The sequence below is a fragment of the Oncorhynchus mykiss genome, chromosome 3, assembly GCF_013265735.2.
Source record: "Oncorhynchus mykiss isolate Arlee chromosome 3, USDA_OmykA_1.1, whole genome shotgun sequence".
NCBI lineage: Eukaryota > Metazoa > Chordata > Actinopteri > Salmoniformes > Salmonidae > Oncorhynchus > Oncorhynchus mykiss.
The window spans coordinates 46140568-46165640 of record NC_048567.1 but is presented as its reverse complement, the minus strand read 5'-3'; the positions used below and the strand labels follow the sequence as shown (position 1 = coordinate 46165640).

General features: G+C 42.9%; 1 protein-coding gene across 4 annotated transcripts in view; it reads left to right on the top strand.

Moving 5' to 3' along the window:
• Nucleotides 1-25073, top strand: part of LOC110504150 (kalirin-like) — a 257148-nt gene that overhangs the window by 169568 nt on the left and 62507 nt on the right. For all 4 annotated transcript variants that reach the window (XM_036974283.1, XM_036974281.1, XM_036974280.1 and 1 more), the window contains exons 17-30: nucleotides 1436-1654; nucleotides 1908-2057; nucleotides 3996-4110; nucleotides 4544-4659; nucleotides 10840-10962; nucleotides 11418-11600; nucleotides 12252-12373; nucleotides 12856-12922; nucleotides 13595-13704; nucleotides 13995-14064; nucleotides 21862-21951; nucleotides 22299-22391; nucleotides 23966-24077; nucleotides 24535-24725. In XM_036974283.1, the coding sequence (XP_036830178.1) occupies nucleotides 1436-1654; nucleotides 1908-2057; nucleotides 3996-4110; nucleotides 4544-4659; nucleotides 10840-10962; nucleotides 11418-11600; nucleotides 12252-12373; nucleotides 12856-12922; nucleotides 13595-13704; nucleotides 13995-14064; nucleotides 21862-21951; nucleotides 22299-22391; nucleotides 23966-24077; nucleotides 24535-24725 (1761 nt within the window). The remainder of the gene's footprint in view (nucleotides 1-1435; nucleotides 1655-1907; nucleotides 2058-3995; nucleotides 4111-4543; nucleotides 4660-10839; nucleotides 10963-11417; nucleotides 11601-12251; nucleotides 12374-12855; nucleotides 12923-13594; nucleotides 13705-13994; nucleotides 14065-21861; nucleotides 21952-22298; nucleotides 22392-23965; nucleotides 24078-24534; nucleotides 24726-25073) is intronic.

Here is a 25073-nt window from a genome sequence, read left to right as displayed (position 1 = left end):
TATAGTTGTAAATCAGGCCTGGTGCTGGCAGGAAAAGCACAACGTGGTCGTTTGCCTCTATGGGTGTAATTCTGTAAGATTGAATAGACTTGTAAAAATGCATTTCTGTTCAATTCTGATTTATTTTTTCCTTTGTGATGTAGTGCAACCTAGCTAAGCAAAAAACAAAAAAATGCCATTTGACACTGCTACAACTGAATATACTCTTTCTAGAGGACAACATACACTGAGTGTACAAAACATTAGGAACACCTGCTCTTTCCATGACAGACTGACCAGGTGAAATCTATGATTCCTTATTGATGTCACCTGCTAAATCCACTTTAATCAGTGTAGCTGAAGGGGAGGAGACCGGTTAAAGAATGATTTTTAAGCCTTGAGACAATTGAGTCATGGATTGTGTATATGTGCCTTTCAGAGGGTATATGGGTAAGACAAACTATTTAAGGGCCTTGGAATGGAGTATGGTAGTAGGTGCCAGGCGCACCGATTTTGAGTGTGTCAAGAACTGCAACACTGCTGTTTTTTTCACGCTCAACAGTTTTCCATGTGTATCAAGAATGGTCCATCACCCAAAGGACACCCAGCCAACTTGACACAACTGTGGAATGCATTGGAGTCAACATGGGCCAGCATCCCAGTGGAACGCTTTCGACACCTTGTAGAGTCCATACCTCGAGGAATTGAGGCTGTTCTGAGGGCTAAAGGGGGTGCAACTCAATATTAGGAAGGTGTTGCTAATATTTTGTACACAGTATATATGAGATGAGGAAAAATGAGAGAATTGCAGACGAAGTTACGTCACAAATGGCACCCTATTCCCTATATCGTGCACTACTATTGACCAGGGTCATGGTCAAAAGTAGTGCACTTCATAGGGGATAGGGTGCAATTTGGGACCTAGACATGGAGAGGCCATATGGAAAGATAATTGCATTTATTCTTAGTGTGACAGTATCTTTCGACAGCTCCAGACAAGTAGCTAATGAAATGTCACTTATCTTCAAGCCTCTCATATTTTTGCATCTTTCTTTTAATAAAACCAAACATCAAATTGAAATCATAATTTATTGGAAGGTTTTAATCACATAGTTAATGACGTCCAAAGGATACCCGTGCTCCCAGAATGCCTTGCAAGCACCAGACTAGACTGGACTGGCATATATCAAGTCTTTAGAAAAAAATGGTTTAACATTACCATGCCTCACCTATGGTTCAGCCCCAAAAAAACAACTATGTAGAAAACCCATTTCCGCAAATTAATATATAAAGTCTTGGCACATGTTCAGTTTGTAAAAAACATCATATTTACTCTGTTAATTTTAACACATGATCATGTAACATTGTCATGTCACTTACCCTGAACCTAAACAACCCCTCTCTCTCCTTCTCTCTCTGTGTCCCCCCCCCCCCCCCCCCCCCCCCCCCCCCCCAGTCCCTTTTCCATGCCAATTCCCTCCAGAAGACGCACCAGAGTGCCCTGCAGGTGCAGCAGAAGGCTGAGGTCATGCTCCAGGCAGGCCATTTTGACCCGGACGGCATACGGGCCTGCGCCGAGAAGGTGGCCATGCACTGGCAACAGCTCATGCTCAAGATGGAGGATCGACTCAAGCTGGTCAACGCTTCTGTGGCCTTCTACAAGACCTCTGAGCAGGTGTGTGTCCACACCACCCCCACATAGCGCTCCCTGAATTGTTTTTAGGTGTGTCGGAATCACTCAAGAACCACCTCGAGCATTTCCCATCCATTGAGACAAATGGTGGTGGTGGCCTGGATGGCCTCCATGTTGTCATCCTGTCCCTATAGAAAAGGCTGCATATTGGTAGAATGTCCTGTTCCGTGATGGCACCTCGAAATTGTGTCCAACCTAGCATGAAGACTAACTGAGACCCCTGTGCCCTCCTCAGGTGTGCAGTGTGCTGGAGAGTCTGGAGCAAGAGTACAGGAGAGATGAGGACTGGTGTGGTGGCCATGACAAGCTGGGAGCCATGGCCGAGACGGACCATGTCATCCCCCTCATCAGCAAACACCTGGAGCAGAAGGAAGCCTTCCTCAAGGTACAGCAGAGCAACATGGTTGTGTCTCAAATGGTTCCCTATTCCCTGTGCCTCCTTTGTCTGTGGCGGTACATCGTGTTGAAATAATAATAATAATATTGAAATAATAAACCAACACAGACAATTAGCTAGTTTACAGTACAGATAAATACGTAGCTAGCTAGCAATCCCATTTAGCTACAAACTTAGCAAACAAACAGATGAAGCTAACTAGCTAGTAGCCACACTAGCTGGGTCATTGACTCAAGATCAAGAATCGTCGCCACCCCTCTTTGTTCCTTTTGCCCAAATGCGGCAAATGCATAACAGCATAATGACCCAGCTTGCTAGCTAGAATCAAAATGGAAAACTTCCAGGGAAAATTCAGTGGTATCACTAACTATGTAAGGACGACAGTAATACAATGTACACTTGAAACTAGCTAATGTTACAGAATAAATAGCGAGAGCAATATTAGCAAGCTAATACATTAGCTAGCTTTCTAACATTAGCGAGCTAGCTAACATTAGCTAGCTAATGGCAGGCCAGCTAGCTAAAAAGGCTTTTAAAACAGCTCTTTCAAAAGTAACTAGCTAGTGTTGCTAACATTTCATTCCTTTCCCTTCTCCTTTTTTGTCTTCTTCTTCCGTCTTCTGCATCTCTCTGCTCTACTCGATCCTTTAATTTTCAGAATACCACATGTACAGAATGAGAAGCAGATTTAGACAAACAAGATCGTCATTGCTGTGTTTGTATTTACCTCCAACAAAGATGTTCTATTATATTGACAAGATAGTTGAATGACCGCTCTAACAATGGAAATACATGAGGTGAGATTGGAATGGACAATTCTTGCCAATGAGAGGGCAGATATACATGTGAACAACAGGCACAACTCTATATATTTTATTTTTTACATTTTTAAGTTGATGAAATGCCACGTGCATCCACTTATATCAGTGCATTCGTGACAAACTAACTATTAAGAACGTTATGTTCGATCAAATAAGTCTCTCGTAGCAAATTAACTGTTAAATCTTTTGTTGACCAAATTCGCCACTCTCTCGTTGACCTCCATACAGAACTTATTTTCGTAGACAGATTTTCATCCTCTGCCTCCAACCAGAATAATGCCGATTTATATTTTCATCACCCTTTTGAAGCATTTCTGACATCGTCAATAGTTTGTTCCTTCCTAGGGAAGGTGAAGTTGCCCCTGGACGCTAATCTTGGGTCAGTTATGCATTTCCCCCTTAACCTAATGGTTAAGGATATGCTTGGGGGAGGGGATTCTGATCCTAGATGTATACCTAGGTGAAAGCAGGGAGGAGCATGAAGTTTCCCAACGGTACAGATCAGCTTCCCCAAATAAGAGAAATGCAAAACTGACCCAAGAATAGCTAGGGGCAACTTCACCCTAACTCCCCCAGCTCCTAAGAATCACCCAGGGTGATGAAAATACCTCTCCCAAAACTGACACCAGTGCTGCATGGAATAACACCAGTAGGGCACGACTTTTGATCTACTTTTTTACAAGGGCCCATAGGGCTCTGGACAAAGGTAGTGCACTATAGGGAATAGGGTGCCATTTGGGACGCAGCCCCATGTTCTGTGGATCATTCATTTGCTGCATATTCACAGACCATGAACTCGGGCTGTTCTGTCTGCCTGATTCTCTTCAGTGGGACACATCTGTATTCTGCAACACGTAGCCGTTAGGATTCATATTGATTTTCCCTTTACAGAACTGAAATACATGTCCACCTCTTGCAAGACATGTTGTGAATGCCACTTTACTTGTTGTCAACTAAAAACGAATAACCATGTTGACAGTGATGTGTCTATGATGTCACACATGCAATATCTTAACCTCAGTTTCAATGTATTCTGGATGGTAGTTGTGGATATGTCGTCCGTTGCAATGATCCTGTTTCGACAATGTCCCTTCTTGTGTCCCAGGCATGCACGTTGGCCAGGAGAAATGCTGAGGTGTTCCTGAAGTATATCCACAGGAACAACGTGGGTATACCTGGTGCTTCAGGCCACGCCAGAGGACCCGAGCAGCAGGTTAAAGGTCAGTCACAACAGCCCTATTACACGATCATGGGTTGTGTCCCAAATGGCACCCTAAATGGCACCCTATTCACATTATAGTAGCTAATAATAATTATATTCAATTTGTGGAGTGCGTCTCCCCAGACTCACTGCACGCCTACTTTTGACCAGCGCTGGTCAAAAGTTGTGAACTATATAGGGAATAATAGGGTGTCATTTGGGAAGCACATATATTGACTACTGAGCACCAGACCTTATACTTTACTGTTACTAACTCTTTTATTGCTCTTTTTCTTTATGAAATGTACATATTTATTTTTACGTTCAGTTGAACTTCTAGTTTCTTATGGACTATATGTTCTATATGGTCTAGTTTGGGTTGTGTTTGAAACCACTGTGTTGACGATATGCTAACTTCTTTCTGTGCTCCCTGGTCTCCTTCTCCTCTCTAGCCATCCTCAATGAGCTGCTCCAGAGGGAGAACCGGGTTCTGCACTTTTGGACCATGAAGAAACGGCGCCTGGAGCAGTGCCAGCAGTACGTGGTGTTCGAACGCAGCGCCAAACAGGTGAGCTAGATGGACTCTCAATCACTATGGTACTTTTTAATGGTACATTTACAAACATATATTCATGATAAATAGATTTGAAACGTGTATCTCGTTGTGGTAAATGGTGGAATATAAGTATAGCCAGTTATAATTGTAATGGCTTAGAAGATAAGAAGAAAATAAGAACAATATTTACCTGGCTCAAAGAGAAGGAATATAATGTATATTGTTTACAGGAAACTGTGTGGAAAAAGGACTGGGGGGGGGTGAAATATACTTCTCCCATGGGGAAAGAAACTCAAAAGTGATATTAATCAACAGTCATTTTGACCCGAATGTGCAAATTGTCCAAACAGATCCGTAAGGTAGATGGATGATTTTAAAAATGTTATTGGACTATAAACAGATATGGGTCATTAACCTTTACGGACCAAATAATGATGATCCACGCTTCATTGAAAGTATATATAATAAATTATCAACCCTACAAGACTCTATTATCATGGTGGGAGATTTTAATACTGTTTTAAATACCTCAATGGACCATAAAGGAAATCACACTACACACTATCACCCTCATGCTCTTAAGGAAATCATGACTGTCATTGATATATTGGAACTAGTGGATATATGGAGGCTTAAATATCCTGACCTAGTGAGATATACAGTGGGGAGAACAATATTTGATACACTGCCCGATTTTGCAGGTTTTCCTACTTACAAAGCATGTAGAGGTCTGTAATTTTTATCATAGGTACACTTCAACTGTGAGAGACGGAATCTAAAACAAAAATCCAGAAAATCACATTGTATGATTTTTAAATAATTAATGTGCGTTTTATTGCATGACATAAGTATTTGATACATCAGAAAAGCAGAACTTAATATTTGGTACAGAAACCTTTGTTTGCAATTACAGAGATCATACGTTTCCTGTAGTTCTTGACCAAGTTTGCACACACTGCAGCAGGGATTTTTGCCCACTCCTCCATACAGACCTTCTCCAGATCCTTCAGGTTTCGGGGCTGTCGCTGGGCAATACGGACTTTCAGCTCCCTCCAAAGATGTTCTATTGGGTTCAGTTCTGGAGACTGGCTAGGCCAATCCAGGACGTTGAGATGCTTCTTACGGAGCCACTCCTTAGTTGCCCTGGCTGTGTGTTTCGGGTCGTTATCATGCTGGAAGACCCAGCCACGACCCATCTTCAATGCTCTTACTGAGGGAAGGAGTTTGTTGGCCAAGATCTTGTGATACATGGCCCCATCCATCCTCCCCTCAATACGGTGCAGTCGTCCTCTCCCCTTTGCAGAAAAGCATCTCCAAAGAATGATGTTTTCACCTCCATGCTTCACGGGTGGGATGGTGTTCTTGGGGTTGTACTCATCCTTCTTCTTTCTCCAAACACTGCGAGTGGAGTTTAGACCAAAAAGCTCTATTTTGTCTCATCAGACCACATGACCTTCTCCCATTCTTCCTCTGGATCATCCTGATGGTCATTGGCAAACTTCAGATGGGCCTGGACATGCGCTGGCTTGAGCAGGGGGACCTTGCGTGCGCTGCAGGATTTTAATCCATGACGGCGTAGTGTGTTACTAATGGTTTTCTTTGAGACTGTTGTCCCAGCTCTCTTCAGGTCATTGACCAGGTCCTGCCGTGTAGTTCTGGGCTGATCCCTCACCTTCCTCATGATCATTGATGCCCCACGAGTTGAGATCTTGCATGGAGCCCCAGACCGAGGGTGATTGACCGTCATCTTGAACTTCTTCCATTTTCTAATAATTGCGCCAACAGTTCTCACCAAGCTGCTTGCCTGGCAATAAAATAGGCCATAGTGGCGAGGTAATTACGATATAGCAATTAAGCACTGGAGTGATCGATGTGCAGAAGAAGAATGTGCAAGTAGAGATACTGGAGTGCAAAGGAGCAAAATAAATAAATACAGAATGGGGATGAGGTAGTTGGATGGGCTATTTACAGATGGGCTATGTACAGGTGCAGGGATCTGTGAGCTGCTCTGACAACTGGTGCTTGAAGTTAGTGAGGGAGTTAAGAGTCTCCAGCTTCAGCGATATTTGTAGTTCATTCCAGTCATTGGCAGCAGAGAACTGGAAGGAAAGGCTGCCAAAGCAGGAATTGGCTTTGGGGGTGACCAGTGAAATATACCTGCTGGAGCGCGTGCTGCGGGTGGAAAAATGGGAAACCAGGTCTGCTATTCATAGCTGACTTTGAAAAGGCTTTTGATAAAGTACGACTGGAGTTTATATATAAATGCCTGGAACATTTCAATTTTGGACAATCTCTTATAAAATGGGTTAAAGTTATGTATAGTAACCGTCTGAGTATAATAGTAAATAATGGCTACTTCGCAGGAAGTTTTAAACTGTCAAGAGGAGTAAAACAAGGTTGTCCACTATCGGCATATCTATTTATTATGGCCATGGAAATGTTAGCTATTAAAATCGGATCCAACAATAATATCAAGCGATTAGAAATCCAGGGCTTAAAAACATAGGTGTCATTGAACGCTGATGATTCATGTTTTCTTTTAAATCCACAACTTGGATCCCTCCACAGCCTCATAGAGGATCTAGATACGTTTTCTAACCTCTCTGGATTACCAAATTATGATAAATTAAATTATGATATTACGTATTGGATCACAAAAAAATAAAACTTTTACATTACCGTGTAGTTAACCAATAAAATGGTCTGATAGTGATGTGGATATACTTGGTATATATATCCTGAAAGAAAGAATTTATCTCACTCTTGCTACCATGGAATGGTAAATACCTGTCTATTTGTGGAAAAATCACCCTGATTAACTCTAGTCATATCCCAGTGTACCTTTTTGCTTATGGTCTTGCCTACACATAGCGAACAGTTAAAAAAAAATATTCCATTTAATTTTGAACGGCAAGAAGTACAAAATTAAACAAGCCTATTTATATAATGAATATGAATTCAAAGGGAATACATGATCAAATATTAAAGCATTAGACCTCTCACTAAAGGCTTCAGTCATACAAAAGTTATACTTAAATCCGAACTGGTTCTATAGCAAATTAGTAATGTCTCACCCTATGTTCAAGAATGGCTTTTTTCACTTAATTCAGATTGCAACCTCTCACTTTCAGTTATTTGAAAAGGAAATCATCTCCCAAATATCGCTATTTTTCAAACAAGCCATAGAAATTTGGTTGCAATTTCAATTTAATCCACCAGGAAAGACAGAACAAATAGTACAACAAATATTGTGGATAAACTCAAATATACTATTTATATCTACCCAAAATTACAACTAATTGCAGCATTACCGTAAAAAAAAGTGGAAGAGGAAAGTGGAAGGGGGGAAAAGTAAGGAACTTGTCTGTCAGCCCTGCATTAAAGACCATAATTGGTTAAAGAAAATTGTGATAAATAAAAAACTATACCAGTTTTACCCCAAAAATGACACCCGTGCCATATAGATTGCAAAATAGTTGGGAAGAGATTTGTGACGTACCGATTCCATGACGCATGGTTTATGAACTGATACACAAGACAACGGCGGATTCAAAAATGAGAATTTTTCCATTTATCCTTGCAACCAATATAATATTATTTATATGGGGGATACGACCTTGCCAGCTCTGCAGATTTTGCTGCGAAGAGACAGAGTCATTAGATAATTTGTTTTGGTACTGTCCATATGTAGCTCGTTTTTGGTCACAGGTCCAAGAATGGCGGAAGAATTGCAATATTTACCTGAAGCTTACTCCGCAGAAAGCACTACTGGGTGATCGGAAAAGTCATAGTCTCTCGATCAATATTACAATAATACTTTTAGCAAAAAAAAAATATTTTCAATTTACAGGTGTACAACAATGAGAATAGAAAGGTTCAGAACTTTTGTGAAACATCACAGCACATTTGAAAAATATATGGCAAATAGAAATCCAATATGGATGGTTCTAAGAGATAGATGGGAGAGGTTGAATGGTGCTGAAGATTGGGACTAATAACAACAAGAAACTAACATAAAACATCCTGTGTCCGTAAAATGTATATAGGTTCAGAACGTTTGTGAAAGAACACAGTTTGAAAGATATGGCAAACCGGGTGGACATCAGAAATAGTTGGGAGAGGTTGAGGGTAGAGGAAGGACAGGAGTAAAAACAAACCAAATAGAACTATTGTAAAATAGACTGTGCATAAAACGTATATAGTAAGCAGGAAGTAGAAGCCAAAGCATTGTTGTTCACCAGTTTACTCCAATTAGAGGAGGGGTGGTCGGGTTAGAAAGTAATAAAGGAAAATATATTTTAAAAAGATATGTGTATATATATGTATTTATATAAATGTGTATGTATGCAAACTCAGCAAAAAAAATAAACATCTTCTCACTGTCAACTACGTTTATTTTCAGCAAACTTAACATGTGTAAATATTTGTATGCACATAACAAGATTCAACAACTGAGACAAACTGAACAAGTTCCACAGACATGTGACTAACAGAAATGGAATAATGTGTCCCTGAACAAAAGGGGGGGTCAAAATCAAAAGTAACAGGCAGTATCTGGTGTGGCCACCAGCTGCATTAAGTACTGCAGTGAATCTTCTCCTCATGGACTGCACCAGATTTTCCAGTTCTTGCTGTGAGATGTTACCCCACTCTTCCACCAAGGCACCTGCAAGTTCCCAGACATTTCTGGGGGGGAATGGCCCTAGCCCTCACCCGCCGATCCAACAGGTCCCAGACCTGCTTAATGGGATTGAGATCCGGGCTCTTCGCTGGCCGTGGCAGAACACTGACATTCCTGTCTTGCAGGAAATCACGCACAGAACGAGCAGTATGGCTGGTGGCATTGTCATGCTGGAGGGTCATGTCAGGATGAGCCTGCTAGAAGGGTACCATATGAGGGAGGTCTTCCCTGTAACACACAGCGTTGAGATCGCCTGCAATAACAACAAGCTCAGTCCGAGGATGCTGTTATACACCGCCGCAGACCATGACGGACCCTCCAACTCCAAATCGATCCTGCTCCAGAGTACAGGTCTCAGTGTAACGCTCATTCCTTTGACGATAAACGCAAATTCGACCATCACCTCGTCAGTGAAGAGCTCTTTTTGCCCGTCCTGTCTGGTCCAGCGACGGGGAGTTTGGCCCATAGGCAACGTTGTTGCCGGTGATGTCTGGTGAGGACCTGCCTTACAACAGGCCTACAAGCCCTCAGTCCAGCCTCTCTCAGCCTATTGCGGACAGTCTGAGCACTGATGGAGGGATTGTGCGTTCCTGGTGTAACTCGGGCAGTTGTTGTTGCCATCCTGCACCTGCAGGTGTGATGTTCAAATGTACCGATCCTGTGCAGGTGTTGTTACACGTGGTCTGCCACTGTGAGGACGATCAGCTGTCCGTCCTGTCTCCCTGTAGCGCTGTCTTAGGCTTCTCACAGTACGGACATTGTAATTTATTGCCCTGGCCACATCTACAGTCCTCATGCCTCCTTGCACCATGCCTAAGGCACGTTCATGCAGATGAGCAGGGACCCCGTGCATCTTTCTTTTGGTGTTTTTCAGAGTCAGTAGAAAGGCCTTTTTAGTGTCCTAAGTTTTCATATCTGTGACCTTAATTGTCTACCGTCTGTAAGCTGTTAGTGTCTTAACCACCGTTCCACAGGTGCATGTTCATTAATTGTTTATTGTTCATTGAACAAGCATGGGAAACAGTGTTTAAACCCTCTACAATGAAGATCTGTGAAGTTATTTGGATTTTTACGAATCACCTTTGAAAGACAGGGTCCTGAAAAAGGGACGTTTCTTTTTTTTTGCTGAGTTTATGTATATGTATATTTGCAAAAATATATATGGGTGATTGGAAGTGATGCAGACAATTACATTGATGGAAGCTACAATCTATCTGCAATACTAAAGCTGATCTACCCCCTAAAAATACAAATTGAAAAACAACAACAAAAAACAGGTGAGCTCTCCTGAACGCAGCCCAAGCACTCCGAGTGCTGTGTTTATACTGCATGTCCATAGCATCTGGCCCTGGACTAGACCCAGCCAGGGATACGTGGGGCTTTTGTTTATTTTTGATGGCCAGCACAGCCACCGATGAAAGATAGAGGGCATGCAGAGAGGGAGAGAGGAATATGGAAAGAGGGAGCTCTTCACTTCTCTTCACTCCCCCCTGTCCCATCTGTCTCCGCAGGCTTTAGACTGGATCCAGGAAACAGGAGAGTATTACCTCTCCACTCACACCTCCCCTGGAGAGAGCGGCGAGGGGAGTCAGGAACTGCTGAAGGAGTACGAGGAATTCAGAGTCTCCGCCAAGGTGTGGACCTGGAGCTGGGAAGCAGATCTAGGCTACGTTCCAAATGGCACCTTACTCCCTATGTAGTGCACTACTTTTGGAGTAGGGTGCCATCTGGTACGCAGCCCTAGAGCTACTGTTCGGAGTCTGCTCAGACTCCCTCACTTAACTCCTGACCCTATACCTGCGTATGATATTAGCCAAACATTTCCACTGCAGCCTGCCTTGTGTCTGCCTGTCTACAGCCCAGTGGTTCAGGCAGCAAGCAAGTGTTAGAGATCTCTCCTGAGGCGTGTTTGCACTCTCTCAAGCATCCGCCTAGACACTGACGGGGAGTGTGGATGCTACAGATGATTGAAACACTCACACACGATCATGCTTACACACACACACACGTATAATAATACACACACACATTATGCAAACTCACGTACACACACACTTATACACCTCATCTCTCTATGTGCTTCCTACAGCAAACCAAGGAGAAGGTGAAGCTCCTCATTCAGCTGGCCGACAGCTTTGTGGAAAAGGGCCATGTGCACGTCACCGAGCTGAAGAAGTGGGTCACCACGGTGGACAAGCGCTACCGAGACTTCTCCCTCCGGATGGGGAAGTACCGTTCTAGCCTGGAGAAATCACTGGGCATCAGCTCTGAGGTAAGATCCCCTGGAGGGCCCCTATGGGACTAAGGGCTAACCCCACCTGCTGTGAACGCTCATTCATCAACACGAACCCCAATCCCTGGTCACTAATTAGGCTCAGTCTTTCGACTGCTAACGACTGTGTTTTCAAAGGACGTATGGAATGAAACAAATTTTGTCAAACATATGATATTCCTCATTTGTGCTCCCTTGAGTGTATAGTCCTTCACCTGCTGCTGTTGTCATAGCTCCCTTAGTGGTCACCTCCTCTGTAGCATGGTCCTGCAAATACACGTGAGTGGGACTCTTACGAATGGAAGACGTCCACAAAGCTTAGTACAGTAGCTAGTATCTCTACCACCTTGGGGCAAAGAAAACCAGGGGCAAGACCTAACACATCTCAGTTTGAAGTACTCATCTCGACACACAGGCATCAATTCCTCCTCTAATTGAAACACAGTCTGTTCGAAAAGCCTATTTCATGTGTACGTGCTGTGTCATCATGGACCATGTTGAAAGGTCTGCATCCCAAATGGCACCCTATTCGCCTATGCAGTGCACAACATTTGACCAGGGCCCATAGAGCTCTGGTATAAAGTAGTGCACTACACAGGGAATAGGGTGTCATTTGGGATGTGTGCTGAGCTCTCCCTCTGTATCTGGTAGGATAATAAGGACTTGGAGCTGGACATCATCCCAGCCAGCCTGACCGATCCTGGGGAGGTGAAGCTCCGCGACCCCAACCACGAGGTCAACGAGGAGAAGAGGAAGTCAGCCAGGAAGAAAGAGTGAGTGCACACTACAGACACTCTACAGACACTACAGAGGAACAGGGAGAAATCGCCGGAGGAAGCAAGTGTGGCTTTTGATAAGGTGCATAGGCCTATGTTTAACATTCCGTGATGTGCTGGGGTCTAGTGGTAGTGCTGTCGCCTGCTGCCGCCGGACCAGATATGGCCTTGGAGGCAGTGGTTCGGTCCTCCCCTCACTTTCTCTTCTGTATCCCTCTCTTATATGCAGTATATGCAACTCTAAATATGTTTACAAAATAGCAAAACACAATTGATGGTGCAGTTCATGTGATCTGGCTAGATGTTGTCATTGGTAGTCTTGGAATGGGGATGCGGGAGGAGACTACGGATTCGTCCCAAATGGCACCCTGTGGGCGCTGATCGAAAAGTAGTGCACTATGCCAGGAACAGGGAGCTGTTTGAAACGCAGACGACGTCATAGCTGGTTGCTGATATATTGTATGTGTGTATTTATCCAGGTTCATAATGGCTGAACTCCTTCAGACTGAGAAGGCCTATGTCAGGGACTTGCATGAATGTTTAGAGGTAAGCTTTCCCACTTCCATTTTCGCTTGGCAATTAAACACTCTTCATTTCAGGGATCTTTTGGCCTTGGTATGTACTTAAAGAGGGGGTTCCTGGGTGTTTTCATGATATAATGAGTCAGGTTCTACGTTTTTTTGTTTTTCACCACTCTACAGTCATTGTACTTCAATTACAATTAACATTATAGTTATCCATTAACATTTAGGGCTCCCGAGTGGCGCAGCGGTCTAAGGCACTGCATTTCAGCACTTGAGGCATCACTACAGACACCCTAGTTTGAATCCAGGCTGTATCTCAACCAGCTGTGATTGGGAGTCCCATGGGGCGGTGCACAATTAGCCCAGCGTCGCCCGTGTTTGGCCGGTGTAGGCTGTCATTGTAAATAAGAATTTGTTCTTAACTGACTTGCCTAGTTAAATAAAGGTAAAAAAAAAAGTTTTAATCCAGAGCAACTTACAGTCGTCGTGCATTCAACTAAGTTTAATAATAGGAGAAAACAAACACCAATAACAGTTATTGCATGTAGAATCTGCTATCAGAAGAATCAGTGCCAGGAAGGAAAAAACAAGTGCGGGTGTGAGTCCAAGAAAGAGAAGTCCATCGTTTTTGTGAGGATTGGTTGTAGTAGGACATGATAGCGTGTGCTGTTTCCTGTGTCCTCCTCCTGTCTAGACGTACCTGTGGGAGATGACAAGTGGGGAGGAGGAGATTCCTCCTGGCATCGTCAACAAGGAGCACATCATCTTTGGCAACATCCAGGAGATTTATGATTTCCATAACAGGTAGGGATCTCTTTCAAATTGAGGATGCGTCCCAAATGGCACCTTATGCCCTATATAGTGCACGACCTTTGACCAAGGCAGGGCTCTGGTAGTGCGACTATATAGGGCACAGGGTGTCATCTGTGACACGTCCTTAATTTGAAAGAGATTCCAACTTGTTATGTCAGTTATGTGCATGAGACCAATTCAAATCAGTTCTATTTCATGTGGTTTTAGTTGAGGAAATACTTGTTCTACGATAACCACTGAGTATTCTCATTGTTAACCCTCTCTTTGCGGTTTAATTGCAGCATTTTCCTCAAAGAGCTAGTGAACTATGAGCAGCTACCTGAAGATGTGGGCCATTGTTTTGTCACATGGGTAAGACTCATCCTGTTTTCAGTCAATGGGGCATGTTCGTTAGAGCACACAATTGAAATGTTTTGCAACGGAAACCGAAAATTAGTATTTTTGTTATTGGTCACTCCCAGGTAGTCCCTCCCCGTTTCAATCGGTTTTGTTCCATTTGGTGCCTAGTGAATATGACCATGGTGTTAGTCTTTTACTTACAATGCCCACAGGGCACTTCTGACTTGTGGCCTTCTGATTGATAATTACATGTGAATGCTGTTTACCTTCTTGCAATTAGTTTATACAACATTGGTAATCAATCAAACAAATGTACAGTATTTTATGATGCCCTTTTTCTCTTGCAAAGATGCATTGGCAGGGAGCATTGCATATTGTCGTAATATATATTAAACGTAAATGGGTCTTTCTTTTACTAAAGGAGCCAATGTGTGACATCAGGGTGAAAATGTCAAAATGGTTCGACGTACATTTAAATGCGATTTTCTTGTCTTCACGTGTAGTTACAGGAATAAAAGTCTAAATAGGCACAATGAGACCATAACACCACCTGGAAACAACAAAACATCAGCATGTCATTCAAAATTGTCACATGAAACATAGACACCAGGGGTTGGAACCGAAATGATTTTCCCAAGAGTTTTGTTCTGAACAGAACCATCATTTTTTGTTGCAAAATAAAGTTCTGAACCCGGTTCGAACCAAAAAAAAGTAACAGTTTATATTGTTTCTTTCTGCTCCTTTTTAAACCTCTAAAATAAATATTTTAGCTCGACATTAAATAACTTCGCATAAAGTATCTTGCTATGGAGCGGCCAAGCTATTTACATGCATTGGATAGGCCAGTGTAGGGAGCGAAATGCTACTGACATTTTGAAGGTGGGGAGACAGCGAAAGAGGGTGTAGGGAGAGTCTTGAAGCGCTGTGTATCTTCTTGTTATGACATGCATGATCTGAATTAGGTCTACAGAATTATACCCACTGGGAGCGTGTTCTATAAAGGAACTTTGAATGTCTTTGAACTTCAGAGATTTGGCTTAACGTTGGACCAGCTAGCTAACAAGCTTGTGTGTGGAGAGCGCCGCGCCACCAGAATTAAAATAAAAACACTTCTTACTTTTTTGTAATTAATAAATCCATTGTGAAACGTGTTAACTATAGTATCCTTAATAACCTCTTAAGCTGACAGTCCGTGACATCGTATATGTTTACCTTCGTTATTTTATTGATTTCCCACTGTTAAATAAGCCAGGAGAAAGCAATTCAGACCTCCCTAGGGCCATTTAAACGTGCTCTGTCGAATAAACGTGTATTTGCCTCCCTCTGGTGGTCGGCGGCATCCACTTCACTGCAACGTTACATCAAAAGAGCGGTCCTTAGAAAAACATTTATCCAGATCGACTGCTTCACGGCACGGACATAGCAGAGCAATGGCTGAGTGTGTCTCAAGCAGGCGGACCTAAATAAATAACTTGCATAGCGCTACAATAAAGAATGTGACCTACACACTTCCTTAAACCTAAAATATGTAAAGAAGTAATTTTCAATGTACCGATTCCATGGCACGTGGTTTATGAATTGATACACAAAATGATGCACGGATTCAAAACTAAATGATTAAACAAAATTTGTGCAACCAATAGAATGTTATATATACAGTGCATTCCGAAAGTATTCAGACACCTTGACTTTTTCCACGTTACAGTCTTATTCTAAAATTGATTAAATTGTTTTTGTTCCCTTATCTACACACAATATCTCATAATGACAAAGCAAAAACAGAAAACATGTACATGCCTCCCGAGTGGCGCAGTGGTCTAAGGCACTGCATTGCAGTACTTGAGGCGTCACTACAGACCCGGGTTTGATCCCAGGCTGTGTCTCAGCCGGCTGTGACTGGGAGACCCATGAGGCGCCGCACAATTGGCCCAGCGTCGTCCAGGTTAGGAGAGGGTTTGGGCTGCCGGGATGTCCTTGTCCCATCGCGCTCTAGAAACTCATTGTGGCCGGCCGGGCGAATGCACGCTGACTTCGGTCGCCAGTTGTATGGTGTTTCCTCCGACACATTGGTGCGGCTGGCTTCTGGGTCAAGAAGCAGTGCGGCTTGGCAGGGTCGTGTTTCGGGGGACACATGGCTCTTGACCATTGCCTCTCCCGAGTCCGTACGGGAGTTGCAGCGATGAGACAAGACTGTAACTACCAATTGGATATCATGAAATTGGGGATAAAAAAAGTTATGTTAACATTTACATAAGTATTCAGAACCTTTACTCAGTACTTTGTTGAAGCACCTTTGGCAGCGATTACAGCCTTGAGTCTTCTTGGGTATAACGCTACAAGATTGGCACACCTGTATTTCGGGTGTTTCTCCCATTCTTCTCTGCAGATTCTCTCAAGCTCTGTCAGGTTGGATGAGGAGAGTCGCTGCACAGCTATTTTCAGGTCTCTCCAGAGATTTTCGATTCGGGTTCAAGTTCGGGCTCTGGCTGGGCCATTCAAGGACATTCAGAGACTTGTCCAAAAGCCACTCCTGCGTTGTCTGGGCTGTGTGCTTAGGGTCATTGTCCTGTTGGAAGGTGAACCTTCGCCCCACTCTGAGGTCCTGAGCACTCTGGAGCAGGTTTTCCCCAAGGATCTCTTTGCTCATCTGTCCCTTGATCCTGATTAGTCTCCAAGTCCCTACCGCGGAAAAGCTTCCCCACAGCATGATGCTGTTACCACCATGCTTCATTGTAGGGATGGTGTCAGGTTTCCTCCAGACGTGACACTTGGCATTCAGGCCAAAGAGTTCAATCTTTGTTTCATCAGGCCAGATAATCTTGTTTCTCATGGTCTGAGAGTCCTTTAGGTGCCTTTTGGCAAACTCCAAGCGGGCTGTTATGTGCCTTTTACTCAGGAGTGACTTCCGTCTGGCCACTATACCATAAAGGCCTAATTGGTGGAAAGTGGCAGAGATGTTTGGCCTTCTGGAAGGTTCTTCCATCTCCACAGAGGAACTCTGGAGCTCTGTCAGAGTGACCATCATTTTCTTGGTCACCTCCCTGGCCAAGGTCCATATTCCCTGATTGATCAGTTTGCCGGGCAGCCAGCTCTAGGAAGAGTCTTGGTTGTTCCAAACGTCTTCCATTTAAGAATTAGGCCACTGTGTTCTTGGGGACCTTCAATTCCGCGGAAATGTTTTGGTACCCTTCCCCAGCCCTGTGCCTCGACACAATTTTGTCTTGCAGCTCTACAGACAATTCCTTCGACCTCATGGCTTGGTTTTTGCTCTGACATGCACTGTCAACTGTGGGACATTATATTAACATGTGTGTTCCTGTCATGTCCAATCAATTGAATTTACCACAGGTGGACTCCAATCAAGATTTAGAAACATCTCAAGGATGATCAATGGAAACAGGATGCACCTGAGTTCAATTTCGAGTCTCATACTGTGGCAAAGGGTCTGAAAACATATGTAAATCAGGTGTTTCTGTTTTCGCTTTGTCATTATGAGGTATTGTGTGTAGATTGATGAGGGGAAAAAATATGTAATCCATTTTAGAATAAGGCTGTGACGTAATGAAAGGTTGTTGGTTCGATTTCCCTGACTACTTGAAAATCTGTCGATGTGCCCTTGAGCAAGGCACTTAGCCTTAATTGCTTCTGTAAGTCACTCTGGATAAGAGTGTCTGCTAAATGACTAAAATATATAATGTAATGTGTGAGTGTGACTGACTGTCTACCATAATACCCACGTCCTGTTCAGAAACAACCCATGAGTCTAGACAATTGTGGGGATCTGAGAGCGATTGATGGGTGGTATTTGTATTTATTAAGGATCCCCTGCTACTCTTCCTAGGGTCCAGCAACATTAAGGCGGTTATATACAATTTCAAATATTACATGACATTACATTTCATAACACTTTACCCAACACATTTAGTGTGTTCCCTCAGGCCACTACTCCACTATCACATATTTACAATACAACACCCATGTGTACGTGTGTGTAGAGTGAGTGTCTTATTATGTGTATGTATGTCTGTGTCTATGTGTGTCTCTCTTCACAGTCCCTGCTGTTCCATAAGGTGTATTTTTATTTGTTTAATAAATCTGATTCTACTGCTTGCTCCAGTTACCTAATGTGGAAAAGAGTTCCATGTACTGTAGCCATGGCTCTATGTAGTACTGTGTGCCTCCCATAGTCTGTTTTGGAATTCGGGATTGTGAACAGACTTTTGGTGGCATGTCTTGTGGGGTATGCATGGGTGTCCGAGCTGTGTGCTAGTAGTTTAAACAGACACATGAGTGCATTCAGCATGTCAACACTTCTTACAAAAACAAGTAGCGATGAAGTCATTTTGAGCCATGAGATATTTACGTACATGCATATTATTAATGTTAGCTCTCCATGTACATTTAAGGGCCAGCCATGCTACCCTGTTCTGAGCCAATTGTAATTTTCAGAGGTCCCTCTTTGTGGCACCTGACCACACGACTGAACAGTAGTCCAGGTGCGACAAAACTAGAGCCTGTAGGACCTGCCTTGTTGATAGTGTTGTTAAAAGGCAGAGCTGCGCTTTATTATGGACAGACTTCTCCCCACTTTAGCTACTGTTATATCAACATGTTTTGACCATGACAGTTTACAATCCAGTGTTACTCCAAGCAGTTTAGTCACCTCAACTTGAGATTTAGTTGAGGTTTAGGTTTTAGTGAATGATTTGTCCCAAATGCAATGCTTTTTGTTTTTGAAATATTTAGGACTAAGGTATTCCTTGCCACCCATCCTGAAACAAACTGCAGCTCTTTGTTAAGTGTTCCAGTGATTTCACTTCGATGTAGTAGCTGACATGTATAGTGTTGAGTAATCTGCATACATAGACACACTGGCTTTACTCAAGGCCAGTGGTTTGTCATTCATAAAGATTGTAAAAAGTAAGGGGCCTAGACAGCTGCCCTGGGGAATTCCTGATTCTACCTGGATTATGTTGGAGAGGCTTCCATTAAAGAAGACCCTCTGTGTTCTGTTAGACAGGTAACTCTTTATCCACAATTTAGCAAGTGGTGTAAATCCATAACACATACGTTTTTTACTATCAATTTCTCTCAGCCAATCATCAGTCATTTGTGTAAGTGCTTGTTGAATGTCCTTCCCTATAAGCATGCTGAAAATCTGTTGTTAATTTGTTTACAGTAAAATAGCATTGTATCTGGTCAAATACCATTTTTTCCAAAAGTTTAAGTGTTGGTAACAGGCTGATTGGTCGGCTATTTGAGCCAGGTGGTGACATGGTGAGAGCTCCATCTTACCCTCTGATATACTTGATGTAATGTTGGGGGTATTGCTTACACCTGTCCAATCCTCTCAGATCTCCACTAGTGTCTAAGGGTAGGGGCTAGCTAGAGGTTGTTTCTGGACAGGACCCCACAACCCCTTGTGTTTGTGGTGGACCTTCAGCACGACACTTGAGGCATTGATTGGATGTTTCACTCCATTGCTGGACAGAGGTTGACGTTTATTGTCATGACTCTTGTCCTGGAGGCAGAACTGAGCAATTTCCCCTTAGATAAGCTGCAAAGTCAAAATTGGCTATATTGTAAAAATTCATGAAAATAATTGTGCTTTTTGCTCTTAATTTTAGTTAAGGGTTAGACATTAAGGTTAGTAGTGGTTAAGGTTAGGGTTCAAGTTCGGTTTAAAATCGAACTGTAGTGGAGGCTATGACTTTGTGACTGTGCCAGCTAGTTTCCACTCTGCAGAGCTGCCTCCAGAACAAGATTCATGAAAAATGCTAACCTGCTTGTTGGACACACAGATTGGCACAGGTGGACACCATAGATACTGTTGTTTTGGCTCTATGGCGTCATTGAATAAGATTACCAATGGTTAGCTAGGTAGCCAGGCTATTTCAGTCAGCTAACAATTTACAGTGACAGCAGTTCACTAATAAGTCAATAAACACTACATCTTATGCAGAAAGATTTCTCACCTTATGTTGGCACTGTGGCACATATGGACAGCTATTAATCAATTAATTAAAACAATCATAGAATGGAATTAAAAGGGTGAACTCCTACGTTGAAAGAACAGGAAGTGTTGACTGTGTACTTGACAAATGACTGGCATTCCACATTTCTATTCAAAAATGAAAAAAAACGAACCGTTTTCATGTTCCCAATTGCACCGTTTTAACGTACACAGACCGTAATTTTAAGGGAATCTTGACTTAATGTTGTCCACGACATAGGCTAAATATCTTCGATGCCGTAACAACACAGACACAAATATGTTCTGTCAAGCCTCGAGAACAACATTATTTCACGCACTTTGGTTTTCGTTCAATCGCGTGCGGTATCATGCTAGAAGCGAGATTTTGGAAGAATGGGGCAATGTATGGGGTTGAGAACAGCTGGCTTCCTCTGGGCCACCTTGTCATGCACTTCGTCCCATCTTCAAGGTTCGTCGTCTTGGGTTGATTCAAACCTACAGCAGATATCCAATATAGTTTCAGAAATCAGTTGAGGCATTGCACAAATACAAAATAAGACCGCTAGATACTAATATACTAATACATACTATACTAATAACTAATACAACATTGCTATAGCCTACACAACTCCGCAGATTATTTGACCACACTTTCTGTGCCACCAAATGTTTGCATACTACTGGTAAAGTGAACAGGTTTACTAATACTGTAACAATATCATGGAACAATGTTGTTTAAATGAAGCAAATGGTTAGTGGGGAGCAGGTATATGGACACTCCTGGCCTGAAAAACAATGACACATGTCGCACAGCTGAGGGCTGAGGGAACCGATCGCACAGGGTTGAGGAGGACACTGTATCTCAGTGTTAGAGGCGTCACCACAGGCCCTGGTTCGATTCCAGGCTGTATCACAAACCAGCCGTGATTGGGAGTCCCATAAGGCGGCGCACAATTGGCCCAGCGTCGTCCGGGTTAGGGTTTGGCCGGGGGTAGGCTGTTATTGTAAATAAGAATTTATTCTTAACTGACTTGCTTAGTTAAATAAAGGTTAAATAATTATATATTTTTTAAAACTGTGTTTTTTTGGCATTTTACCCACAACGCAGTGCAATCTACAGCAATAATGCTGTAAAACACATTTACGGTATTTTACCGTGCATTCTGCAGTGTTTTGCTGTTGAAATTACAGAAACATCCTACAGTGCAGCTGGACATGAATTGTTCCTCAAACAACGATACGCATGAATTATTGAAGAACCCCATCCAGTTTTATTAATGATGGTCAAGTCACGCTTTCTGTTGGAACCATTCGATTTTGCAATCACATACGATATTTTGGATATGTGTGTTATCACACCGTAACACAGGGAGATACGAAATGTTACGAGGTTACAGGTCACTTCCGAGATCGCCGTGCGCAAAAAAAAGTGTCCGACAGCAATATTACAGCATCAAGTTCAATGTGTAATTCAACTGTGAAATGCGTCAATTGTTAAATGTTACAAGACAAACAACAGTATCAAAAATGTGAGGAAAGGAAGTTTGTGTTTTATGTCACACGATTTCTGGCTAATCTGTGAAGACTCCAAGGCATGAGAAAGGGTTTAAAACAGGTTTTGATTCAGCTAATGAATTATATTGAATGTATCTATGTTCCCTCCTTATGTCTTAATGTATTCACATAAGAATAGGCTAATTATTATGAATAACCTTGTAATAGCTTATAAGAAAGGCTCACAGGTACCCTAGTTTATAGAAAGACACATATGCATGTAAGAACATAGATGCTTAGTCATTTGAATTTGACAGGATTTTCCCATACTGTTTTTTCAGGCTGATAAATTCCACATGTACGTCAATTACTGTAAAAACAAACCGGATTCCAGCCAACTCATCTTGGAGCATGCTGGAAGCTTCTTCGATGTAAGTGTATGAGTTCTCTGTCCTCTTCTACCTGTAGGTGGTGCCAATGAGCCATTTATTTCAATGCTAAACAGGAGTCATATTTTTTTTGCTTACCCACGGCCATTTGTTTCTTTGCGTTCCAGTGCGCAGTCTTATGGCTTCCGTTCCAAATGGCACCCTCTTTACTTTACAGTGCACGGTGGCCATTGGGCTCCAGTCGAAAGTAGTGCACTCTATAGTCATAGGGAATAGTGTGCCACTTGGGACGAACACATGATTGATTATAGGCTATGAACACATTAAAGTATCTCAATGTCAACGTCAATATGTTTCAGTCATCATGACGTCATAAATTCTGTGTGCAGGAAATCCAGCAGCGACACGGATTGGCTAACTCCATCTCCTCGTACCTTATCAAGCCAGTGCAGAGGATCACTAAGTACCAGCTTCTACTCAAGGTAGGGAACATGATGGCAGAGAAGGTCTGCGTCCCAAATGAAAATAAATCTCTTTGGCCACGCACACCAGTGGTGGATTTTGCGTTGAAAGAAGGATGCAAATAACCCCATACCTATTGTAAACTACGGTGGTAGATCATTGATATTATGGGTCTATTTTGCTTCCACTGGTCCTGGGGTGCTTGTTAAGGTCAACGGCATCATGAACTTTACCCAGTTCCAGGACATTTTAGCCAAAAACCTGGTTGCATCTGCCAGAAGGCTGAAACTTGGCCGCAAGTGGATTTTCCAGCAAGACAGTTACACGAAGCACACATCAACATTCACAACGAAATGGTTAATTGACCACAAAATCCACATTTTGCAATGGCCATCTCAGTCTCTGGACTTGAACCCCATTGAAAACCTGCGGTTTGAAATGAAGAGGGTAGTTCATAAGCGCAGACGAAGGACATCAAGGATCTGGAAAGATTCTGTATGGAGGAATGGTCTAAGATCCCTCCCAATGTGTTATCCAATCCCATTAAACATTTTAGAAAAGTCTCAGTGCCGTTACCCTAGCAGGGGAGGGTGCTAGAGTATTAAAAACGGGTGTCAATCATTTTGACCCGTATCTTTTTGAGAGAAAAAATATGAGTTGTTAAATAAGATATTTTTCTCTGAGCATTTGTATTAATATACGTTTTTTTTTTTTTTTAGGATACAATGTAGCTCAGTATTTTGTATTATTTATTTTATACAGTCTTTTTTTGTTCATCTTCAAGGGTGCCAATAATTTCGGTCATAACTGTATATAGATTATAGGGTGCCAATAATTTTGGTCATGACTGTATATAGGTTATAGGGTGCCAATCATTTTGGTCATGACTGTATATAGGTTATAGGGTGCCATTTGTGATTTGGACAAGGAGGAAACTGGGCCTCTTATCATCCAGGCCACTTCCCCCAGGAAATATGGAACATCAAAGCGTTCTTCCCCTTCTACCCCTCTCTCTCTCTCTCTTTCTCTCTCGCTCTCTCTCTCTCTTCCTTCTCACTCCCTCTCTCCCCTCCCTCCACCTCTCCCTCCCTCCTCCCCGCCCCTGTCGCTTCCTCTCTATCTCATCAGTATGTACACGTGGGTTTTCTTATCAATCTCATTAAGGACTTGCCAAGAGACGTCCGATTCCCCTGCTTGTGTGTTGGCCCCTTAGCTCTGTGTTATATGTTCATAGTAGCACTTAGTAATGTGTCTGAATCTCATCGCGGAGTATCTTAGGTGTGCATCCCAAATGGCACCCTATGCCCTACCCTATATAGGGCACTTGCGGAATAGGGTGCCATTTAGGACGCAGACGGTATCTTGCATACAGAGAGCCCCTTTACAGTGTATGCTATAAGAAATAGCGTTGAAACAATTCCCAGACATGTCTTCTCAAAATTACTGTTCTTAGCCCTCTTATGTTAATAATAAAACAAATAACCAGCTGGGAAAATTGTTGTTCTGTGTTCAACGTGCATGCCAGGAACTGTACACTTAGCGACCCAATCAACGCACTGGAACGGATGAAAATTGTCCAAATGCCATGTTTCAGGAGCTGCTGACCTGCTGTGAGGAGGGGAAGGGGGAGATTAAGGACGGCCTGGAGGTGATGCTTAGTGTCCCCAAGAGGGCCAACGACGCCATGCACGTCGCCATGCTGGAAGGTACAGCAGGAGGGAGGCCTGTGTGCTGCATTCTATTTAAAACGTCTCTCGGACATTCCTTAGCTAGGGTGTTCCATCACTTCATGTGGAAGTAAACTAACTGACCTCATCCCTTTAAGGGACAGTGGGGAAATATGCAGTAAGACCTGCACAGCATGGAATAACACTATCTAGTAGACAAGTATAGAGCTGTAAGGTTGTTGTCTCTCTGTCAGAGTTGGGGGCAATTGGAATTGAAGTCTGACAATTCAGGAAGTAAACTGACATTACTAATTCAATAATCGCAAAATAAAATGCCGTCTATTTTCAACGATTTCTCAATCAATTGAAAAGGAGAAGCAATTAATTGAATAAAACATTAAATCATAATAATTCAAATGAATTCAATTCAAATTGACCCCAACTCTACTGTCTGTAATGTGTCGCTGTATTTAAAGAGCCATGTGATCTCCGGCAGGTTTCGATGAGAATCTGGACGTGCAGGGAGAGCTGTTCATCCAGGACACCTTCCAGGTGTGGGATCCCAAGTCTCTGATCCGGAAGGGCCGGGACCGTCATCTCTTCCTGTTCGAGATCTCCCTGGTGTTCAGCAAGGAGATCAAGGACTCGGCCGGACGCACCAAATACGCCTTCAAGAACAAACTGCTGGTAGGACTTAGGACGTTTTCTAGCCTCTTTTTTTTCCCAACTTCTCTTTCTGCTCCTCTCCTCTCCTCTCCTCTCCTTTCCTTTCCCCTCCCCTCTCCTCTCCTCTCCTCTCCCCTCCTCCCTACCTGCTCTGTAGTTAAAGTTCAAGTCTAAGGTCAATTTGGAAGGAATGCATCTGCACTTGACTTGACACATCTGTGGAATGAGACTGGTCATCTAGTCGTTTGGAGTTGCAGCTTTTCAAGGGAATTCCGCTCAAGATAGCACTGATGTTTTCATATAGATCATGTATCATCCAGCTGGCCAAGCTGTGAACCTAATAATACTGGAAGGATGTGATGCTTTGCA